This window comes from Equus przewalskii, chromosome 2, assembly GCF_037783145.1.
Source record: "Equus przewalskii isolate Varuska chromosome 2, EquPr2, whole genome shotgun sequence".
NCBI lineage: Eukaryota > Metazoa > Chordata > Mammalia > Perissodactyla > Equidae > Equus > Equus przewalskii.
In genome coordinates, this window is record NC_091832.1 from 6,289,799 (window position 1) to 6,307,716 (window position 17,918).

The 17,918-nt window shown below is 37.5% G+C and overlaps 1 protein-coding gene across 2 annotated transcripts in view; it reads right to left on the minus strand.

Annotated features, from left to right (window-relative positions):
- The window catches only part of SCP2 (sterol carrier protein 2), a 136,783-nt gene that overhangs the window by 79,032 nt on the left and 39,833 nt on the right, over nucleotides 1–17,918 (minus strand). For both annotated transcript variants that reach the window (XM_070609594.1, XM_070609593.1), the window contains exon 7: nucleotides 2,735–2,798. In XM_070609594.1, coding sequence (XP_070465695.1) covers nucleotides 2,735–2,798 — 64 coding nt within the window. The remainder of the gene's footprint in view (nucleotides 1–2,734; nucleotides 2,799–17,918) is intronic.

Here is a 17,918-nt window from a genome sequence, read left to right on the forward strand (position 1 = left end):
ATCAAAAAATGGGCTGGAGACATGAACAGACATTTCTCCAAAGAAGATATACGGATGGCCAATAGGCACAAGAAAAGATGCTCATCATCGCTGTGCATCAGGGAAATGCAAATCAAAACTACACTAAGATATCACCTTACACCCATTAGAATGACAAAAATATCTAAATCTGATAGTAACAAATGTTGGAGAGGTTGCGGAGAGAATGGAACCCTCATACACTGCTGGTGGGAATGCAAACTAGTGCAGCCACTATGGGAAACAGTATGGAGATTCTTCAAAAAATTAAAAATAGAACTACCATACGATCCAGCTATCTCACTACTGGGTATCTATCCAAAGAGCTGGAAGTCAGCAATCCCAAAAGTCCCATGCACCCCAATGTTCATCGCAGCATTATTTACAATAGCCAAGACATGGAAGCAACCTAAGTGCCCATCAACAGATGAATGGATAAAGAAGATGTGGTATATACATACAATGGAATACTACTCAGCTGCAAAAAAGAACAAAATCATTCCATTTGCAACAACATGGATGGACCTTGAGGGAATTATGTTAAGTGAAATAAGCCAGATAGAGAAGGACAATCTCTGTATGACTCCACTCATATGAGGAATTTAAACAGGTGGACAAAGAGAACAGATTAGTGGCTACCAGGGGAAAGGAGGGGTGGGGGATGAGCACAAAGGGTGAAGTGGTGCACCTACAACACGACTGACAGACAATAACGTACAACTGAAATTTCACAAGATTGCAACCTATCATTAACTCAATAAAAAAATTTTTTAAAAAGAAGAAAAAAGAGCTGTTTTTTGGACTCTCAGTGCTAGGAAACCTCAATGCTGTCAATTCCTCAATATGTTGGTATAGTTGTTTACTAGTTTCAGGAAATCACAAGGATTTTTAATGGTTCTCCAAGTTATACGGACAAAGAAATCAGCTCTAGACCATCTTTATGGGCTTAAGCTGCTCATCCTAACTCTACTACTCAGTAACAGCAAAGTTTTATTGAACATACACCATGTTCAAATACTCTGATAAATATACAAAGATAAGACATAATCTCTGCTCAAGGATCATCATCATCAGAGGAGAAACACACAAATAACTATCATACAGTGTGATGTGTTATAATAGAGATATACAGACAGTGTAATGAAGCTCATGAGAAAAAATAATTATGCCCAGGTAGTGTCAAGAAGGTAATAAGAGAAGCAATGATATTTGGGTTGAGTAAGTAGATATTCACCAAACAAAAGAAAGGCAGAAGTACATTCCAGGGAGAGCTAACGGCATAAGTAACAACACAGAAGCAAGTACTGTATGGTACATTTGGGAAAAACCAAGTAATCTCCTTCGGCCAGAGATTGAGAATAGCCAGGGAAGTGGTACAAAATAAGGCTGGAAAAGTAGAATGGGGCCAAATTATAGCAGGTCTATTATCTCATATGAGGAATTTCTATTTTATCTTATAAGCAACAGGAATTCACCAAAGCTTTCACAATACCCTTAGATCTTTCACAAAATATCCTTAAATCTAGGGCATGGGATTAAATATTATTTGTTAACTAGGTATGCCCTGAACTCAAATATCAATTTAAAATTAGGAGAATGAGGAGAACTAGCAGTAGCATGACGGATTAGCAATAGGTGGTAATGATCCACTTCTGGTAAAAAATGTTTCTCGTCACGGTTTTATATTTATTAAATGTGGTGAAATTCGTTGAGTAGTTCAGAAACAATTTACTGAACACCTATTATGTTCTAGGCTCTGTGCTAAGCATTACGAATAGAAAGATAAGAGATGGCTCTTGCCCTCAAGGAGTTTATAATCTAATAGGAGGAAAAATATAAACATTATTTGCCATTACTTAGAATGATCCTGAGCAAGTTGCCTAATTTCTGTAAGTTTCATTTTCCTCATCCATAAAAGAAGAATAAAAATATTTACCTTATAGGACCCTTGAGAAGATTAAGTGAAAATGTACATAAAAGTACCTAGCACAGTGACACAGAACTGTCATTCAATAAAGCTAGCTATTATTCTTTTATTGCCTGGTGGTACTCCTTTTGTAGAGATTCTAGTTATGCGGCGCTGATTCAACTCCCAGTGAACCAATTTCATTTGGCAACCATTAAGTATATGCCATGAGCCAGGCATCCTAGGCACTAGGGAATCAAAGATTAATGACCTATAATGCACATGATGTCATTTTACTTTATACTTACATATAAATAACCATATTATTCTACCAGAATAAGAGTTAATGACACTAACAAAATTAAAACACATTATTAAGGTAAAACAATTTTATATAAAGTAATTAAAATGGCTACTAATATTCATTTTACAAATTGATCAAAACAAACGGAGAAAAGTTTAAAGGAATGGCTTAAAACGGTGACTGGTTATCGCCCACCAAAGTAATTACAATAAATTTCACTTAACTGGAGTTGCAATGTATGACCAATTACATCTTTTAACACCAGCCATTCACATTCTTTCTTAAAAGAGTGATTAGTTTAAATGGTATTCTAAATATAAACAGACCAAAAACTAAAACTGAAAAGTAGTCAAAAGTTTACTTGGGCACAAGTCTTCTATAAGAAAAAAGTTAATCATTCTAGTTAACATCTTTGAGGTCTTGCATTTGCTTTCCAAGTATAAAGCTGCATATTACACAGCAGGTTAACCCAGATTTTTACTATGTCATATCTCAGAAATACTTACGGGTTATTAACTGAATGCTTATGACTTTTCCATCCAATTTTTGCAAAGTGTTCAACTTTTGTTCCTGTAGAAAAAGCAAACATCTTTTAATGGGTTAATGTTTTTCTGCTGTTTATTTTATTTTATTTTTTAAAGATTGGCACCTAAGCTAACAACTGTTGCCAATCTTCTTTTTTTTCCTGCGTTTTCTCCCCAAATCCCCCCAGTACATAGTTGTATATTTTAGTTGTGGGTCCTTCTAGTTGTGGCATGTGGGATGCCGCCTCAGCATGACCTAATAAGCAGTGCCATGTCTGCGCCCAGGATCCGAACCAGCGAAACCATGGGCCACCAAAGTGGAGCCCACGAACTCAACCACTTGGCCATGGGGTCGGCTCCTCTGCTGTTTATTAACAAATGCTGTCATGGTACTCAGTGTCCTAAATATTTCCACATTTTTCCTTGCATAGATATCAGTATTGAAGACTTCAACTGATCCCTCACATAAATATTTCTTTATAATTAAACTTGGGTATATTTAATGAATTGAATCAACTAATAAGCATACGATATAAAAACAGTTTGAATTGACCTATTCTACCTAGTATAACTAGGGTCCAATTTCAAAAACCAGAAAATATAGCCTGGGACCACGAGGATATAAGGCAGGAAAGCACTGCCAGCAATTCTTCAAGAAGTCTGCCAAAACATCCCAATGCTCCTGGACTAAGCGAATTTTATAACTCACACCCTCCAGGGCCTAATCTTCTTCTCTTTCCTTATGATAAGGCAGAAGGGTCTTTAGAAGAGTTATAGCCTAATAAGAAATACATATGCTTTTTAAATTCCTTAACAGAAAGTTTAAAAAATAATGTCAGGAAAACAGAAGCAAGCACATTAATGAAGAAAAATTTTCAAAAATCTTAAGTGGAGCGTACCCATTTTTTATACTGTTTTCTATCTTCTCTGTCAAGAAGGATGATCGTCAGAGCAGAAATGACATTCATATAAGTGAGCAAAGCTTATCTCAATTCAAATAAAAAGGGAAGAAAGTAGAATCCACATGGTGATCTCATATCAGGAAGAGTGGTGATCAAGAGGCAGCCAAAATGGGTTGAGTAGGAACAAGCCACATCAGATTAGTATCTTTTCTTGATTGAATTGACTAATAAAGCAAATGAAACATAGTATTTAGATATCAGCAAGATAATTAACTAAATTTTTCAGGACTTCTTTTGGGATAACATAAGGAAATACTGTAGTGTGAGTTTTGTTTTTTCTTTTGTTGTTCGGGGGTTTTTCAATGTTACCAAAAAAAATGAGGTTTCTTTTGTCAAGTAAGTTTAGATAATACTGGGTTAAACAAATTTAAACACTTCTTTACAGCAAGACATTCAGAGCCTTTACTCTTGCAAGTGTATTATGACTATCCAAAAAGGGGTTAAAGTATGAAGCCATTTCCCAATTTATCTGACCCATGTCATGAAGCATCTTATGAGCTTAATGTTCTGCAGAACACACACTGGGAAACGAAAGGCATTTATTAATGCATTAACCTAGAGAAAACTCTCTACAGTTAACCGCTAACCTCAGCCATGCTCTGGTTAATATTTCCACAAAAACTGGATTAGAAAATTACCAAACCTGAAGCTGGGAGGAACTACTAAATGTTGGATCCCAACAGACTTCAACAAAGTTTATTAATGGGATGGATCAGAATATCATTAATGCCCAATTCTATTCTTGGACCCCCAAAACAACCTGGGAAAAAGGGCAGTAACTATGAGAAAAGTTCTGAGGTTCTGTTCAACTGCAAGCTCAACACGATTTAGCAGTGTGACGTGACTACCAGAAAAGCTTAATGTGCGATCACAGTACAGCAATTACACTGGGATGATGGGTCATGAAACAAGTCTAGTGAGAAACAATTAAAGAGAAGAAGGCAAATTAAGGACAATGTCAGGCTGGCTCCAGATATTTGAAGGGCTACAACGTGAAAGAGGCTTGTTCTGTGAGTTTCAGAAGAAAGAAACAAGACCACGGATGGAAACTATAGGGAGAGAGTTCAACGTGAAAAAGAGCACTCTAACAATTGGAATCACCCAAAATGTGGAGTGAGTGGCCTTAGTTGGCAGCAAGTTCCTTGTCACGAAAAGTACAAATGCTTTACTGTCACTTATCAGAAAATTTACAAGCAATTCATGCATGGATTGGTAGGAAGAGAGGCAGGTAAACTATACAAAAGTACAGGACATAGTGTCTGACATAAGAGAGAGTCAATGTGTTGATGTCTTTTCTTTTTTCCTTATGATGGGATCCAATTAATCTATAGAAAATAGCAACTCTTTGAAAAATATTCTGCCAGGGACTTACTACACATTTTTTAAGCCTGGGCACTGATGAAGGGCTTGTTGATACTGATTCTGAGCTGCCAATTCAGATTTTTGCCTGTTCAAAGGATATGCCTAGTATCCTAGATTTCAATCTCTTTGAATCAAACTTTGAAGCCACAAAAATCTGCTGATTCTACAGGAGGATGTAAGCTACTACAAACATTCTTAGGTATTCATTTCCAGTGCGCACACACAAAAAGCAATTTCAAAAGACAACTCAAAATCCCATGAAATTCTACAACTCAAAAATCTGTTGGGTGAAGAATAACATTTCAACTAAAATACCGTACATTTAGGGGCTGGCCCCATGGCCGAGTGGTTAAGTTCGCGCACTCCGCTACAGGCGGCCCAGTGTTTCGTTGGTTCGAATCCTGGGCGCAGACATGGCACCGCTCATCAGGCCACGCTGAGGCAGTGTCCCACATGCCACAACCAGAAGGACCCAAAACGAAGAATATACAACTATGTACTGGGGGGCTTTGCGGAGAATAAGGAAAAAAATAAAATCTTTAAAAAAAAAAACCGTACATTTATACTCAAGATTTTACACCAGAAAACTGTCCCACTATCCTGAATAATGTAAAACTTGAGAAAAGATATAAGCTTAAACACAGACCAGACACAGGATTTCCAGGTAGCTGAGGACAATGGAGGCTGCCTAAACCTGTCTCTCTCCACGTCCTCTAAAAACAATCTAAAATAACAAGAGGAGCAAATAAAACTGCACAAAACCATACTCTCAGCACAACTAGACAACAGAGAACCCAAAACTTCAAATTATCTGTGAGAAAAAGGAGAAAAGGGAAAAATGACCAAATCCCAGCCAGCAATAGCTCATGCTCCCACCGCAAGCCTTTGGGAGAACGAGGGCCATCTGAAACACTGCAGAGGAGAGAAGAAGGGAGTGGCGGCAGGCCTACAGCTGCTCAAAAACTACCGCTAGGAGGAGAAAGACCCCCTTCCCCCCAACAAAGTGTGAAAATATTTTTTTTTGCAAGAAATGTAAATTTATATTTCTAGAACTCAACAGAATTTCTGAGTCAAAACCCCGTTTTTTAAGAGGTAGCAGAAACATAAACTCAATAAAGTCAGGTCTCACGGCCCCCTCTTCTCCCAGAATTGCTCCTAGGGCTCACATAGTGCTGTGGGGGGCCATCTGTTTCTTGGTGTCATCTGTCCATGTAAACTGTTGCCAAGGCACCTCTCATTCCTGGCCTTCTGGACCCTTCAGTCCAGGTGTTTGTATTCCTTAACTTTTCCACTCAGGCACAGGCATCTTCCTGCAGCTTCTAGCCCATGATAAGGCTCCAAACCCTTCCTGAAGCCCTTTAAGGCCCTGCCTGTCTTGTTTTTGTTTGTTTGGTTGGTTGGTTGGTTTTTTGGGGGGGTGGGTTTTTTGGTTTTTTTTAATTGAGTTAATGATAGGTTACAGTCTTGTGTGATTTCAGTTGTACATTAATGTTTGTCATTCGTGTTGTAGGTGCACCATTTCACCCTTTGTGCCCACCCCCCACCCCACCTTTCCACTGGTAGCCACTAATCTGTTCTCTTTGTCCACATTTTTAAATTCCTCATATGAGTGGAGTCATACACAGATTATCCTTCTCTATCTGGCTTATTTCACTTAACATAATTCCCTCAAGGTCCATCCATATTGTTGCAAATGGAATGATTTTGTTCTGTTTTGCAGCTGAGTAGTATTCCATTGTATATATATATACCACATCTTCTTTATCCATTCATCTGTTGATGGGCACTTAGGTTGCTTCCATGTCTTGGCTATTGTAAATAATGCTGCAATAAACATTGGGGTGCATGGGACTTTTGGAATTGCTGACTTCAAGCTCTTTGGATAGATACCCAGTAGTGGAATGGCTGGATCGTATGGTAGTTCTATTTTTAATTTTTTGAAGAATCTCCATACTGTTTCCCATAGTGGCTGCACTAGTTTGCATTCCCACCAGCAGTGTATGAGGGTTCCATTCCCTCCACAACCTCTCCAACATTTGTTACTATCAGATTTAGATATTTTTGTCATTCTAATGGGTGTAAGGTGATATCTTAGTGTAGTTTTGATTTGCATTTCCCTGATGCACAGCGATGATGAGCATCTTTTCTTGTGCCTATTGGCCATCCGTATATCTTCTTTGGAGAAATGTCTGTTCATGTCTCCAGCCCATTTTTTGATCAGGTTGTTTGATTTTTTGTTGTTGAGTTGTGAGAGTTCCTTATATATTATGGATATTAAGCCTTTGTCAGATATATGACTTGCAAATATTTTTTCCCAGTTAGTGGGTTGTTTTTTTGTTTCAATCCTGTTTTCATTTGCCTTGAAGAAGCTCTTTAGTCTGATGAAGTCCCATTTGTTTATTCTTTCTATTGTTTCCCTTCTCTGAGAAGACATGGTGTCCGAAAAGGTCCTTTTGACACTGATGTCAAAGAGTGGACTGCCTATATTTTCTTCTAGAAGCCTTATGGTTTCAGGTCTCACCTTTAGGTCTTTGATCCATTTTGAGTTTATTTTGGTGAATGGTGAGAAAGAATGGTCAATTTTCATTCTTTTACATATGGCTTTCCAGTTTTCCCAGCACCATTTGTTGAAAAGACTTTCTTTTCTCCATTGTATGCCGTCAGCTCCTTTGTTGAAGATAAGCTGTCCATAGATGTGTGGTTTTATTTCTGGGCTTTCAATTCTGTTCCATTGATCTGTGCACCTGTTTTTGTACCAGTACCATGCTGTTTTGATTACTGTAGCTTTGTAGTATGTTTTGAAGTCAGGGATTGTGATGCCTCCCGTTTTGTTCTTTTTTCTCAGGATTGCTTTAGCAATTCTGGGTCTTTTGTTGCCGCATATGAATTTTAGGATTCTTTGTTCTAATTCTGTAAAGAATGTCATTGGGATTCTGACTGGGATAGCGTTGAATCTGTAGATTGCTTTAGGTAGAACGGACATTTTAACTATGTTTATTCTTCCAATCAATGTACATGGAATGTCTTTCCATCTCCTTATGTCGTCATCCAATTCTCTCAGAAAGGCCTTGTAACTTTCATTATATAGGTCCTTCACTTCCTTAGTTAAATTTACCCCGAGGTATTTTATTCTTTTTGTTGCAATTGTGAATGATATTGTGTTCTTGAGTTCTTTTTCTGTTAGTTCGTTGTTAGAGTATAGAAATGCTACTGATTTATGTAAATTGATTTTATACCCTGCAACTTTGCTGTAGTTGTTGATTACTCCTAAAAGTTTTCCAATCGATTCTTTGGGGTTTACTATATATAAGATCATGTCGTCTGCAAACAGTGAGAGTTTCACTTCTTCCCTCCCTATTTGGATTCCTTTTATTCCTTTTTCTTGCCAGATTGCTCTGGCCAGGACCTCCAGTACTATGTTAAATAGGAGTGGTGATAGAGGGCATCCTTGTCTTGTTCCTGTTTTCAGGTGGATGGCACTCAGTTTTTGCCCATTGAGTATGATGTCGGCTGTGGGTTTGTCATATATGGCCTTTATTATGTTGAGGTAATTCCCTTCTATGCCCATTTTGTTCAGAGTTTTTATCATAAATGGCTGCTGGATCTTGTCAGATGCTTTCTCTGCATCTATTGAGATGATCCTGTGGTTTTTATTCCTCAGTTTGTTGATGTGGTGTATCACGTTGATTGATTTGCAGATGTTGAACCATCCCTGTGTCCCTGGTATGAATCCCACTTGATCATGATGTATGATCCTTTTGATGAATTGCTGAATTCTGGTGGCCAAAATTTTGTTGACGATTTTTGCATCTATGTTCATCAGTGATATTGGCCTGTAGTTCTCTTTTTTCGTGGTGTCCTTGTCAGGCTTTGGTATCAGTGTGATGTTGGCCTCATAGAATGTGTTAGGAAGTGTTCCATCCTCCCTAACTTTTTGGAATAGCTTGAAAAGGATAGGTATTAAATCCTCTCTGAAAGTTTGGTAGAATTCCCCGGGAAAGCCATCTGGTCCTGGGGTTTTATTCTTTGGGATGCTTTTGATGGCTGTTTCAATCTGTTTCCTTGTGATTGGTCTGTTCAAATTGTCTGCTTCTTCTTGACTGAGCTTTGGGAGATTGTAGGAGTCCAAGAATTTATCCATTTCCTCTAGGTTATCCATTTGCTGGCATATAGTTTTTCATAGTATTCTCTTATAATCTGCTGTATTTCTGCGGAGTCTGTTGTTATTTCTCCTCTTTCATTTCTGATTTTGTTTATTTGAGCTTTCTCCCTTTTTTTCTCTGTAAGTCTGGCTAGGGGTTTGTCAATTTTATTTATCTTCTCAAAGAACCAGCTCTTTGTTTCACTGATCCTTTCTACTGCCTTTTTTGTTTCAATAGGATTTATTTCTGCTCTGATTCTTATTATATTTCTCTCCTTCTGCTGACTTTGGGCTTTGTTTGTTCTTCTTTCTCTTCAGTTAGGTGTAGTTTAAGATTGCTTATTTGGGATTTTTCTTGTTTGTTAAGATGTGCCTGTATTGCGATGAATTTTCCTCTTAATACAGCTTTTGCTGTATCCCATATGAGTTGGTATGCCATGTTATCATTTTCATTAGTTTCCAGGTATTTTTTGATTTCTTCTTTAATTTCTTCAATGATCCATTGCTTGTTCAGTAGTGTATTGTTTAGTCTCCACATCTTTGTGCCTTTCTCAGCTTTTTTCTTGTAATTAATTTCTAGCTTTATAGCATATGATCAGAGAAGATGCTTGTTATTATTTCAATTTTTTTAAATTTTTAGAGGCTTGCCTTGTTTCCCAACATATGGTCTATCCTTGAGAATGTTCCATGTGCACTTGAGAAGAATGTGTATTCTGCTTTTTTAGGATGAAGTGATCTATATATGTCTATTAAGTCCAATTGTTTTAGTTTTTCGTTTAGCTCCACTATTTCCTTGTTAATTTTCTGTCTGGACGATCTGTCCATTGATGTGAGTGGGGTGTTGAGGTCCCCTACTATTATTGTGTTGTTTTTAACATCTTCCTTTAGGCCTGTTAATAGTTGCTTTATGAACTTTGGTGCTCCTATGTTGGGTGCATAGATATTTATAAGCGTTATTTCTTCTTGATGAAGTGTCCCTTTGATCATTATATATTGTCCCTGTGTGTCTCTCTTTACCTGTCTTATTTTGAAATCCACTTTGATATAAGAATTGCAACCCCTGCTTTTTTTTCCTTGCTATTAGCTTCAAAGTATTGTCCTCCACCCCTTCACTCTGAGCCTGTGTTTGTCCTTGGGGCTGAGGTGTGTTTCCTGGAGGCAACAAATTGTTGGATCTTGTTCTTTAATCCATTTTGCCAATCTGTGTCTTTTTATTGGAGAGTTCAATCCGTTTATATTAACAGTGATTATTGATGCATGTGGACTTAAAGCTGTCAATCTGTTGCTCATTATCTGGCTTTCCTGCTTTTCTCTTCCTGTGTGCTTTATCCTATCCATTTGATACTGCAATTTCTTATGCTGGGTTTCTTAGATTTTTGCTTATTTATGTTTTGTGTCTCTGTTCTGTTTTTTACTTTAGTGGCAACCCTGAAGTTTGTATTTAGAATCTCGTGTATAATATAGTCTCTTCTCTGGTGGTCTCTTACTTACTTGGCCTAGACTAATTTAGTCCCTTTGCTCTTCCCCTCCTAAATTATTATTTTCACTTCTTGTTCCAACTTGTGTTACGAGTTTGTAGTTAGAATGATAAGATCGTCTTTGCTTTGGTAGTTTCCTTACCTTTATCCTAATGCTATAGTTGGATATTTGCTATCCTATTCTGGTTCTATTTATCTGTCTCCCAACTCTGTGGTTTGTGGCCCCTTTCTCCCTTTTTTCTTTTTTCAGGTATGAGAGCCTTCTTGAGGATTTCTTGTAGTGGAGGAGTTTTGGTTACAAATTCCCTTAACTTTTGTTTGTCTGGAAAAGATTTAATTTCTCCCTCATATCTGAAGGATATTCTTGCTGGATAGAGTATTCTTGGCTGAAGATTTTTATATCTTTTAAAGCTTTGAATATGTCACTCCATTCTCTCCTAGCTTGTAAGGTTTCTGCAGAGAAATCCGCTGAAAGTCTGATAGGAGCTCCTTTGTAGGTAATTCTCTTTTGTCTTGCAGCCCTGAGTATTCTTTCTTTGTCATTCATTTTTGCCATTTGTACTACTATATGCCTTGCGGTAGGTCTTTTTACATTGACAAATCTAGGAGATCTGAAAGCTTCTTCTACACACATTTCGCCCTCAATCCCTAGATTTGGGAACTTCTCTTCTATAATTTCATTAAGCACACTTTCTGCTCCATTTTCCTTTTCCACGTTCTCGGGAATTCCTATGATCCTTAAATTCTTTCTCCTCATTGAATCTGCTATCTCTCTAATACTTTCCTCATTCCTTTTAATCCTTAGTTCTCTTTCTTCCTCTGTCTGGAGCCATTCAGCCTGTCCATCTTCGATTATGCTAATTTGCTCTTCTATGAAGTCTACCCGGGCACTCAGGGAATCTGTATTCTGTTTATCTGGTCCATTGTGTTTTTCATCTCTAGTAATTCTGTTTGATTCTTCTTTATAATTTCAATCTCTTTTGTGACATAACTCCAGAACTCGGCTTGTTTCTCTTTCTCTCTACCTCATTGAGTTTTTTTATTATAGCTGCTCTGAACTCATTTTCATTTAGTTTACCTAATCCCAAGTCCTCAGGACTTAATTCTATGTTTTTATTGTTTTCCTTCTGGTCTGGGGCTTTTATAAATTGCTGGATGGTAGAAGAGCGGTTTTTTCGCATGGTGGTAGAATTCAGTTGCAGTTACAGTCTGTCGCCACTGGATGGGGGTCGAGTGCCACACATTCTGAGCTCTCCGCCTTCGGGCAAGATGGCAGCACCCAGTGCGCTTTGCTGGGACGGGGGCGGGGGCAGTTTCTCTCGCGCACTGATCTCGATTTGATCAGTTCTGTTCTCTGGTCTCCCAGGGCCCTGGGTTTATGGGGGTCCCCGTGCACGGAAGCTTTCCCCTGTCAGCGGGTTTCCACTGTACCGGCGGCGGGAGTCCTAGGCAATCCCCTGGTTGCGTGGCCCCTCCCCCGCTCCTTCCAGGGCCCGCGGGGCGATCCCGGTTTCTAGGGGATGCAGCGATGTTCTCTCCTACCCTGTTCTAGCTCCTCTGAGGCGGGCAGCAGGGGCTCCCTCCTCTGCCTTTTGAAACTGTAGGTCTCGGAGTCCTGGCATTAGGTTCATTAGCTGAAATTCAGGGGTTTTTTTCAGTCCTTTGTTGTACTTTGGAGGGGAGAGAGTCCTGGGTCAGCTCACCCCACCATTTTGCTCCGCCTCCTTAGAAAATATTTTTAAAAAATATTTCTAGAGATCAAAGCATGACTACAGGGAAGGGTCTGAAAAGTTCAGGAGGTTCAAGGTGGTAATCTTTCAAAGGCATAGCTTCTAGGAGAAAAAAACAAGGCAAAAAGAAAGCGAAAGGTGCCCTTTGGCAACTGAAGATTGAAAAAGAAAAGAAGCAAAAGGGGAAGTTTTAGGGTCCTGCAAGACCAAAAAAAGGAAACAAAAATCAGAGGACACAGAATCCTCTTTCAAAAAATTCACTATCAAATAAGGACTTTACTACACTGACATTAGATGGCAGAATAGGACTCGGAATCCCCCCAAATCCAAAAACAACACTCTCAAATCACAATACAATGAAACTAGAAATTATTAATAAAATGAAAAATAAAAAGTCTACCCAGAAAGTAAAAAAATATTTCCATGAAACAATTCTTGAGTAAGAAAAGGAAATACAAATGGAAATTATAAAATTTCTGAGAAAATTATACAGAAAACATTATATATCAGAATCAGTGTGATATGTTTACAGCAGTAATCAGAAAAATACATAGCACTAAACACAAGAAAGAATGATAAAATGAAACATTATTCAGCAATAAAAAGGAATGAAGTCCTGATACATGCTACGACCTGAACGAACTATGTAAACATTATGCTAAGTAAAAGACACCAGTCACAAAAGGCCACATACTGTATGATTCCACTTAAGTGACATGTTCAGAATAGGCAAATCCATAAAAACAGAAAGCAGATTAGTGGTTGCCAGGTGCCTGAGAGGAGAGGGTAAGGGGGAGGACGGCTAATAGATATGGGGTTTCCTTTTGGGATGATGAAAATGTTCTGAAATCAGACAGTGGTGATGGCTGAACAAATCTGTGAATATATTAGAAATCACTGAAGTGTACACTTAATAAGGGTGAATTTTATAGTCTGTGAATTATATCTCAATAACGCTGCTATTAAAAGGAAAGAAAATGAATTAAATTCGCAACTCAAAAAACTAGAAAAACAACAACAAAGTAAACCCCCAAAAAGCACAAGGAAGATAAAAGGAGAAATTAACAGGGTAAAGAATAGAAAGAGTAGACATAATTAATCAATCAAAATTCCGATATACTAAAAAATTTAAGACAACAAATTACTAGCCTAAGTTAATGAAGAAAAAAGGGAGAAAGCATAAACACACAAAAATAATAATAAGAGGAAAGTACCATTTAAATAGAAACAAATTTTAAAATGGTGAGACTACGTCTCAGATTTCTATACAAATAAATGTGAAAATCTAAATGAAATGGATAATTTTATAGAAAAATAGAGACTACCAAAATTGAGCCCATTGGAGATAGAATATCTAAACATAAATAAATAGATACTTGCCAAGCAACTCCCTTCCCCCGCAAAGAAAAAACTAGGCCCAGATGGTTTCACAGGCAATTCTACCAAACCTACAAAGATCAGGTAGTCCCAGTGCTCCATGAATTGTTCCAGAGCATCAAAAGTAAAGAAAGCCTTCCTATTTCTTTTTATAAAGCAAATATAAAATTAACACCTAAATTTGATAAAGATGTAAGAAAAAAAGAAAATTATAAACCAATATCACTTATAAATATTGATTTGAAAGTACTAAATAATAGTGGCAGAATCTAACTCCACATTAAAAAAATCAATACATCATAACCAAGTGCCATTTGTTCCAGATACGCAAAGTTAGTTCAATATCAAGAATCCATTAATAAAGAATTCTTTATTAACAGATGTAAGTGGGGGATACAACGCAATTAACTCCACAGATGGTAGAGAAGCCTTTGACAAAATTCAATACCTATTCCCAAAAGAAAAAAATTCAAAAAAATAAAAATTGATGGATACTTTCTCAACACAATGAAAAAATATATTTGTGTGTATATATATATATACACAAATATATATATATATATAATATAATATATATATATATATATATTAAGAGGCCAGCTTCACGATCCTTTATATATATATATATATATATATATATATATATATATATAGCCCCTGAAGCCAGCATCTTACTTAATGGGATAATAATGCTTCCCATAATGGATTGTTGTAAGAATTGAATGAGGTAACATATGTAAGAAAATTCATTCATTCATTCATCAAATGTTTATTGAGTATTTAAATATGCTGGGGACTGTAGAAGAGAATAAAAAAACTCTTTCTTCTGGCTAGATTACATACCAAGTACTGTGCTAGGCTGGATATATCAAAGGTAAACAAAATAGGCATGGTTCCTGCTTTCATGGAATTTATAGACTCATAAGGAAGACAAAAATTAAATAAGTAAAAGTGCGATAATATATACATATTAAGATATAAATATAAATAACACTAAGTGCTATGAAGGAAAGAAATAGGGAGCTATCTATGAAAGAGAATAACAGGAGAAATCTACTTCAATTTGAATGGTCAAGGATGATCTTTCTTTGAAGATCAATTAATTAATTACAGTATACCTGCTTTGTGCCAGGCAGTGTCCCAGGTAACAGTCAATGAGCAGGGAATAAAACAAACAAAAATCAGTGCTCCTGCAGAACTTACATTCTGGTTGGAGAAGACAGTTAATAAATAAGAAAAAATAAATATGCCAGATTTTTATAAGTTCTATGTAAAATAATAAAGCAGGAGACAGAGGACAGAGAGTTCTGGGAAGGAGGGTGATGAAAGAAAGCAGAAGATGAGATTTAAGCAAAGACCTGATAGAAGTAAGGGAGCTAGCACTGAAGATATCTTAGGGTAGAGCATTCCAGAAGTGGAAATAGCAAAGCTGAGGCTCTGCCTGAAGCAGAATGTGTTTACTGTGTTTGAGGAACAGAAAGGATAGTATGGCTGGAGCAGAGTGGTGAAAGAAGAAACAGTAAAAGATAAGGTCAGAAAACTAATGCGGGTTTGGGATCAGATCATGTAGAAGTTTGTAGGCCATAATAAGATCCACAGGTTTCAAAGTGAGAGTAATGAAAACACATGGAGAGTTCTGAGCAGAGGAGTGAAATGAGCTGGCTTATATTTGAAAAGCATTGCTCTGGCTATGAAGAACAGACTGTAGAGGTACACAAGCAGAAGCAGAAAAACCAGTTAGGAGATGCCTATAATCCAGTTGAGAAATTACAGTGGTTTACCCTGCAGCAGAGGTGGTGGAAATGGTGAGAAGTGGATATTCTGAGAAATGAGTGAAAAAGTTTGCTGATATATTAAATGTTGACTGAGAGTAGAATCAAGAACGGCTGCAAGGTTTTTGGCCAAAGGTCCTAGAAAGATGGAGTTATCATTTCCTGAATGGGGGAAAACTTCAAGAACAGATGGGGAAGGGGGAAGTTCAAGGAAAGAATTAGGACTTCAGCTTTAGACCTGTTAAATTTGAGATGTCCTTTAGACATCCAAGTGGAGACACTTTTGTAAAGTGTTGGAGATATGAGACAAGGTTTTTTTAAGACCTAAGGGAGGAGCAGAGCTGACTTGGAAAGAATGGAGGAAAGAACACTGTAGCCAAAGGGAATAGGAGAGCCTAAGGCAGGAAAGCTTGGCTTATTAAAGACACTGAAAGAAGGCCAGTGAGCTTACACACAGGGAAACTAGACAACGAGAATGAAAGCAACAAGAAATGATTTCTAAAAAGAGAGTCTCACTGTTACACAGTAACAGATAATGAATACATATTTTGGTATCTGAGTGCAACGGACTGAATCGTGTCCCCCAAAATTCAAAATAAATCTGTTGAAGCCCTAAACGCCAATGTGATGGTATTTGGAAATGGGGCTTTGGGGAGGTGATTAGGATAGATGAGACCATGAAAGTAAGGCCCTCATGATGGGTTAATGTCCTTGTAAGAACTCTTATAAGAAGAGGAAGAAAAAGATGTTTCTTTCTCTCTTTCTCTCTGTGCCCACAAAAGAAGAGATCATGTGAGTACACAGTGAGATGGCATCTGTCTACAAGCTAAGAGAAGAGACCTCGGAATAAAACCTATCTTGCAACTTCATCTTGGATTTCCTAGCCTCTAGAAACACAAAAAATAAATTTCTATCATTTAAGCTACCCAGTCTATGATATTTTGTTATGGCGGCCCGAGCAAACTAATAAACTGGAAGTGGAGTTACACTTAACAAAAAAATGTAAAATATGTGAACAGCTTTGGAACCAGGAGGTGGCTTTTAAGAAAATTACTAGCAAAAGCCTAAAGTGCCTTGAAGAAATTATTAGAGGAAGCCTTGTGGTCCTCTAAAGACACCTGAAAGGTGACGGTTTGCAAAAAGATAAAACTTCACTGAGGGCTAGAGAAAAGGAGATCATTGTTACAACAGTAGTAGAAATTTTAGTAACACTATTACTTGTAGTTATGTGGAAATCAGATAAGCAAAATATTGAAGTTGCCACTTGGCTTCTTCTTGCTGTTTATAGGAAGATTCTATATTGCTATATCGAGGAAATAACTGTTTAACAAAAAGAATTCGGGACTTCGTGGTGTTGAAAATTCTCAGCCTCTCAAGGTAGGAAATGATGCTAAAATTAAGAAACGGCCTTTGAGTAAAGATTAAATCTAGGGCACTACGAGGAAAACATGGTGCAAAGATGAAGCTCAGGGTGTGACAAATCTTTCTGTAAGATCTCAGAAAGATCAAAAGTGATGCCTCAGAATATAGCTCAAACAGAAGAAAATCCTCCAAAGAGAAAAAGACTATGCCTCACAAATTCTCTCAATCAAACAAAGGCCTGGTAGGAAGCTTAAAAATGCCATCCCTCAGCCATCTCAGAAGGGATCCAAGGTATAAGAGGGCTCATCTCAAAAAGATTTGTAGGTGTAGCTTTTTGTCTAATGGAATGACCCAAGAAGATCGTAGGAGACGCACAAAGTTCTTCAGATAAAAATAATCTACAGAGAGGATTCTTGGGTGTTAGCATTCTATTTTTCACCTGGGAGGTGGTTTAGCTCACAGTTATGAGCTTTGTGAGAGTTCACTAAGTTGTCTATTTATGTTTTGTGCACTTCCCTGTATTCAGTTATAATATACAATAACGACAAATTTTAGATTTTAGAAAAATGCTGGGTTCAACCTATGAACTTAATTCCATAATTTCCTAGCAGGTCACGACCCACAGTTTGAAAAATTCTTGTCTAGGGTAAGAGCTGTAGTAATGAAAGGAAATGGAAGGAAGAAACATAGTTTGGAGTTTGCAGGTGGAATTAATAGGACATAATGAGGGACTGGAATGGGGGAAAGGGAGAAAGAAGTATCAAAGATGACTCATGTTTCTGCTTTGAACATCTGAACGGATGGAAGCGCCACTTATTGAGATGAGGAAAACTAGGGAAGGAGTAAGTTTAAGACAATGACAGAACGGAATTAAGAGTTGGCATTTGAACATGTTAAATTTGAGATGCCCGTTAAATATACAAGCAGAGATGTAAGATGCCAACTAGATATACAAGTATAGAGCCCATCACTGACTATCCTA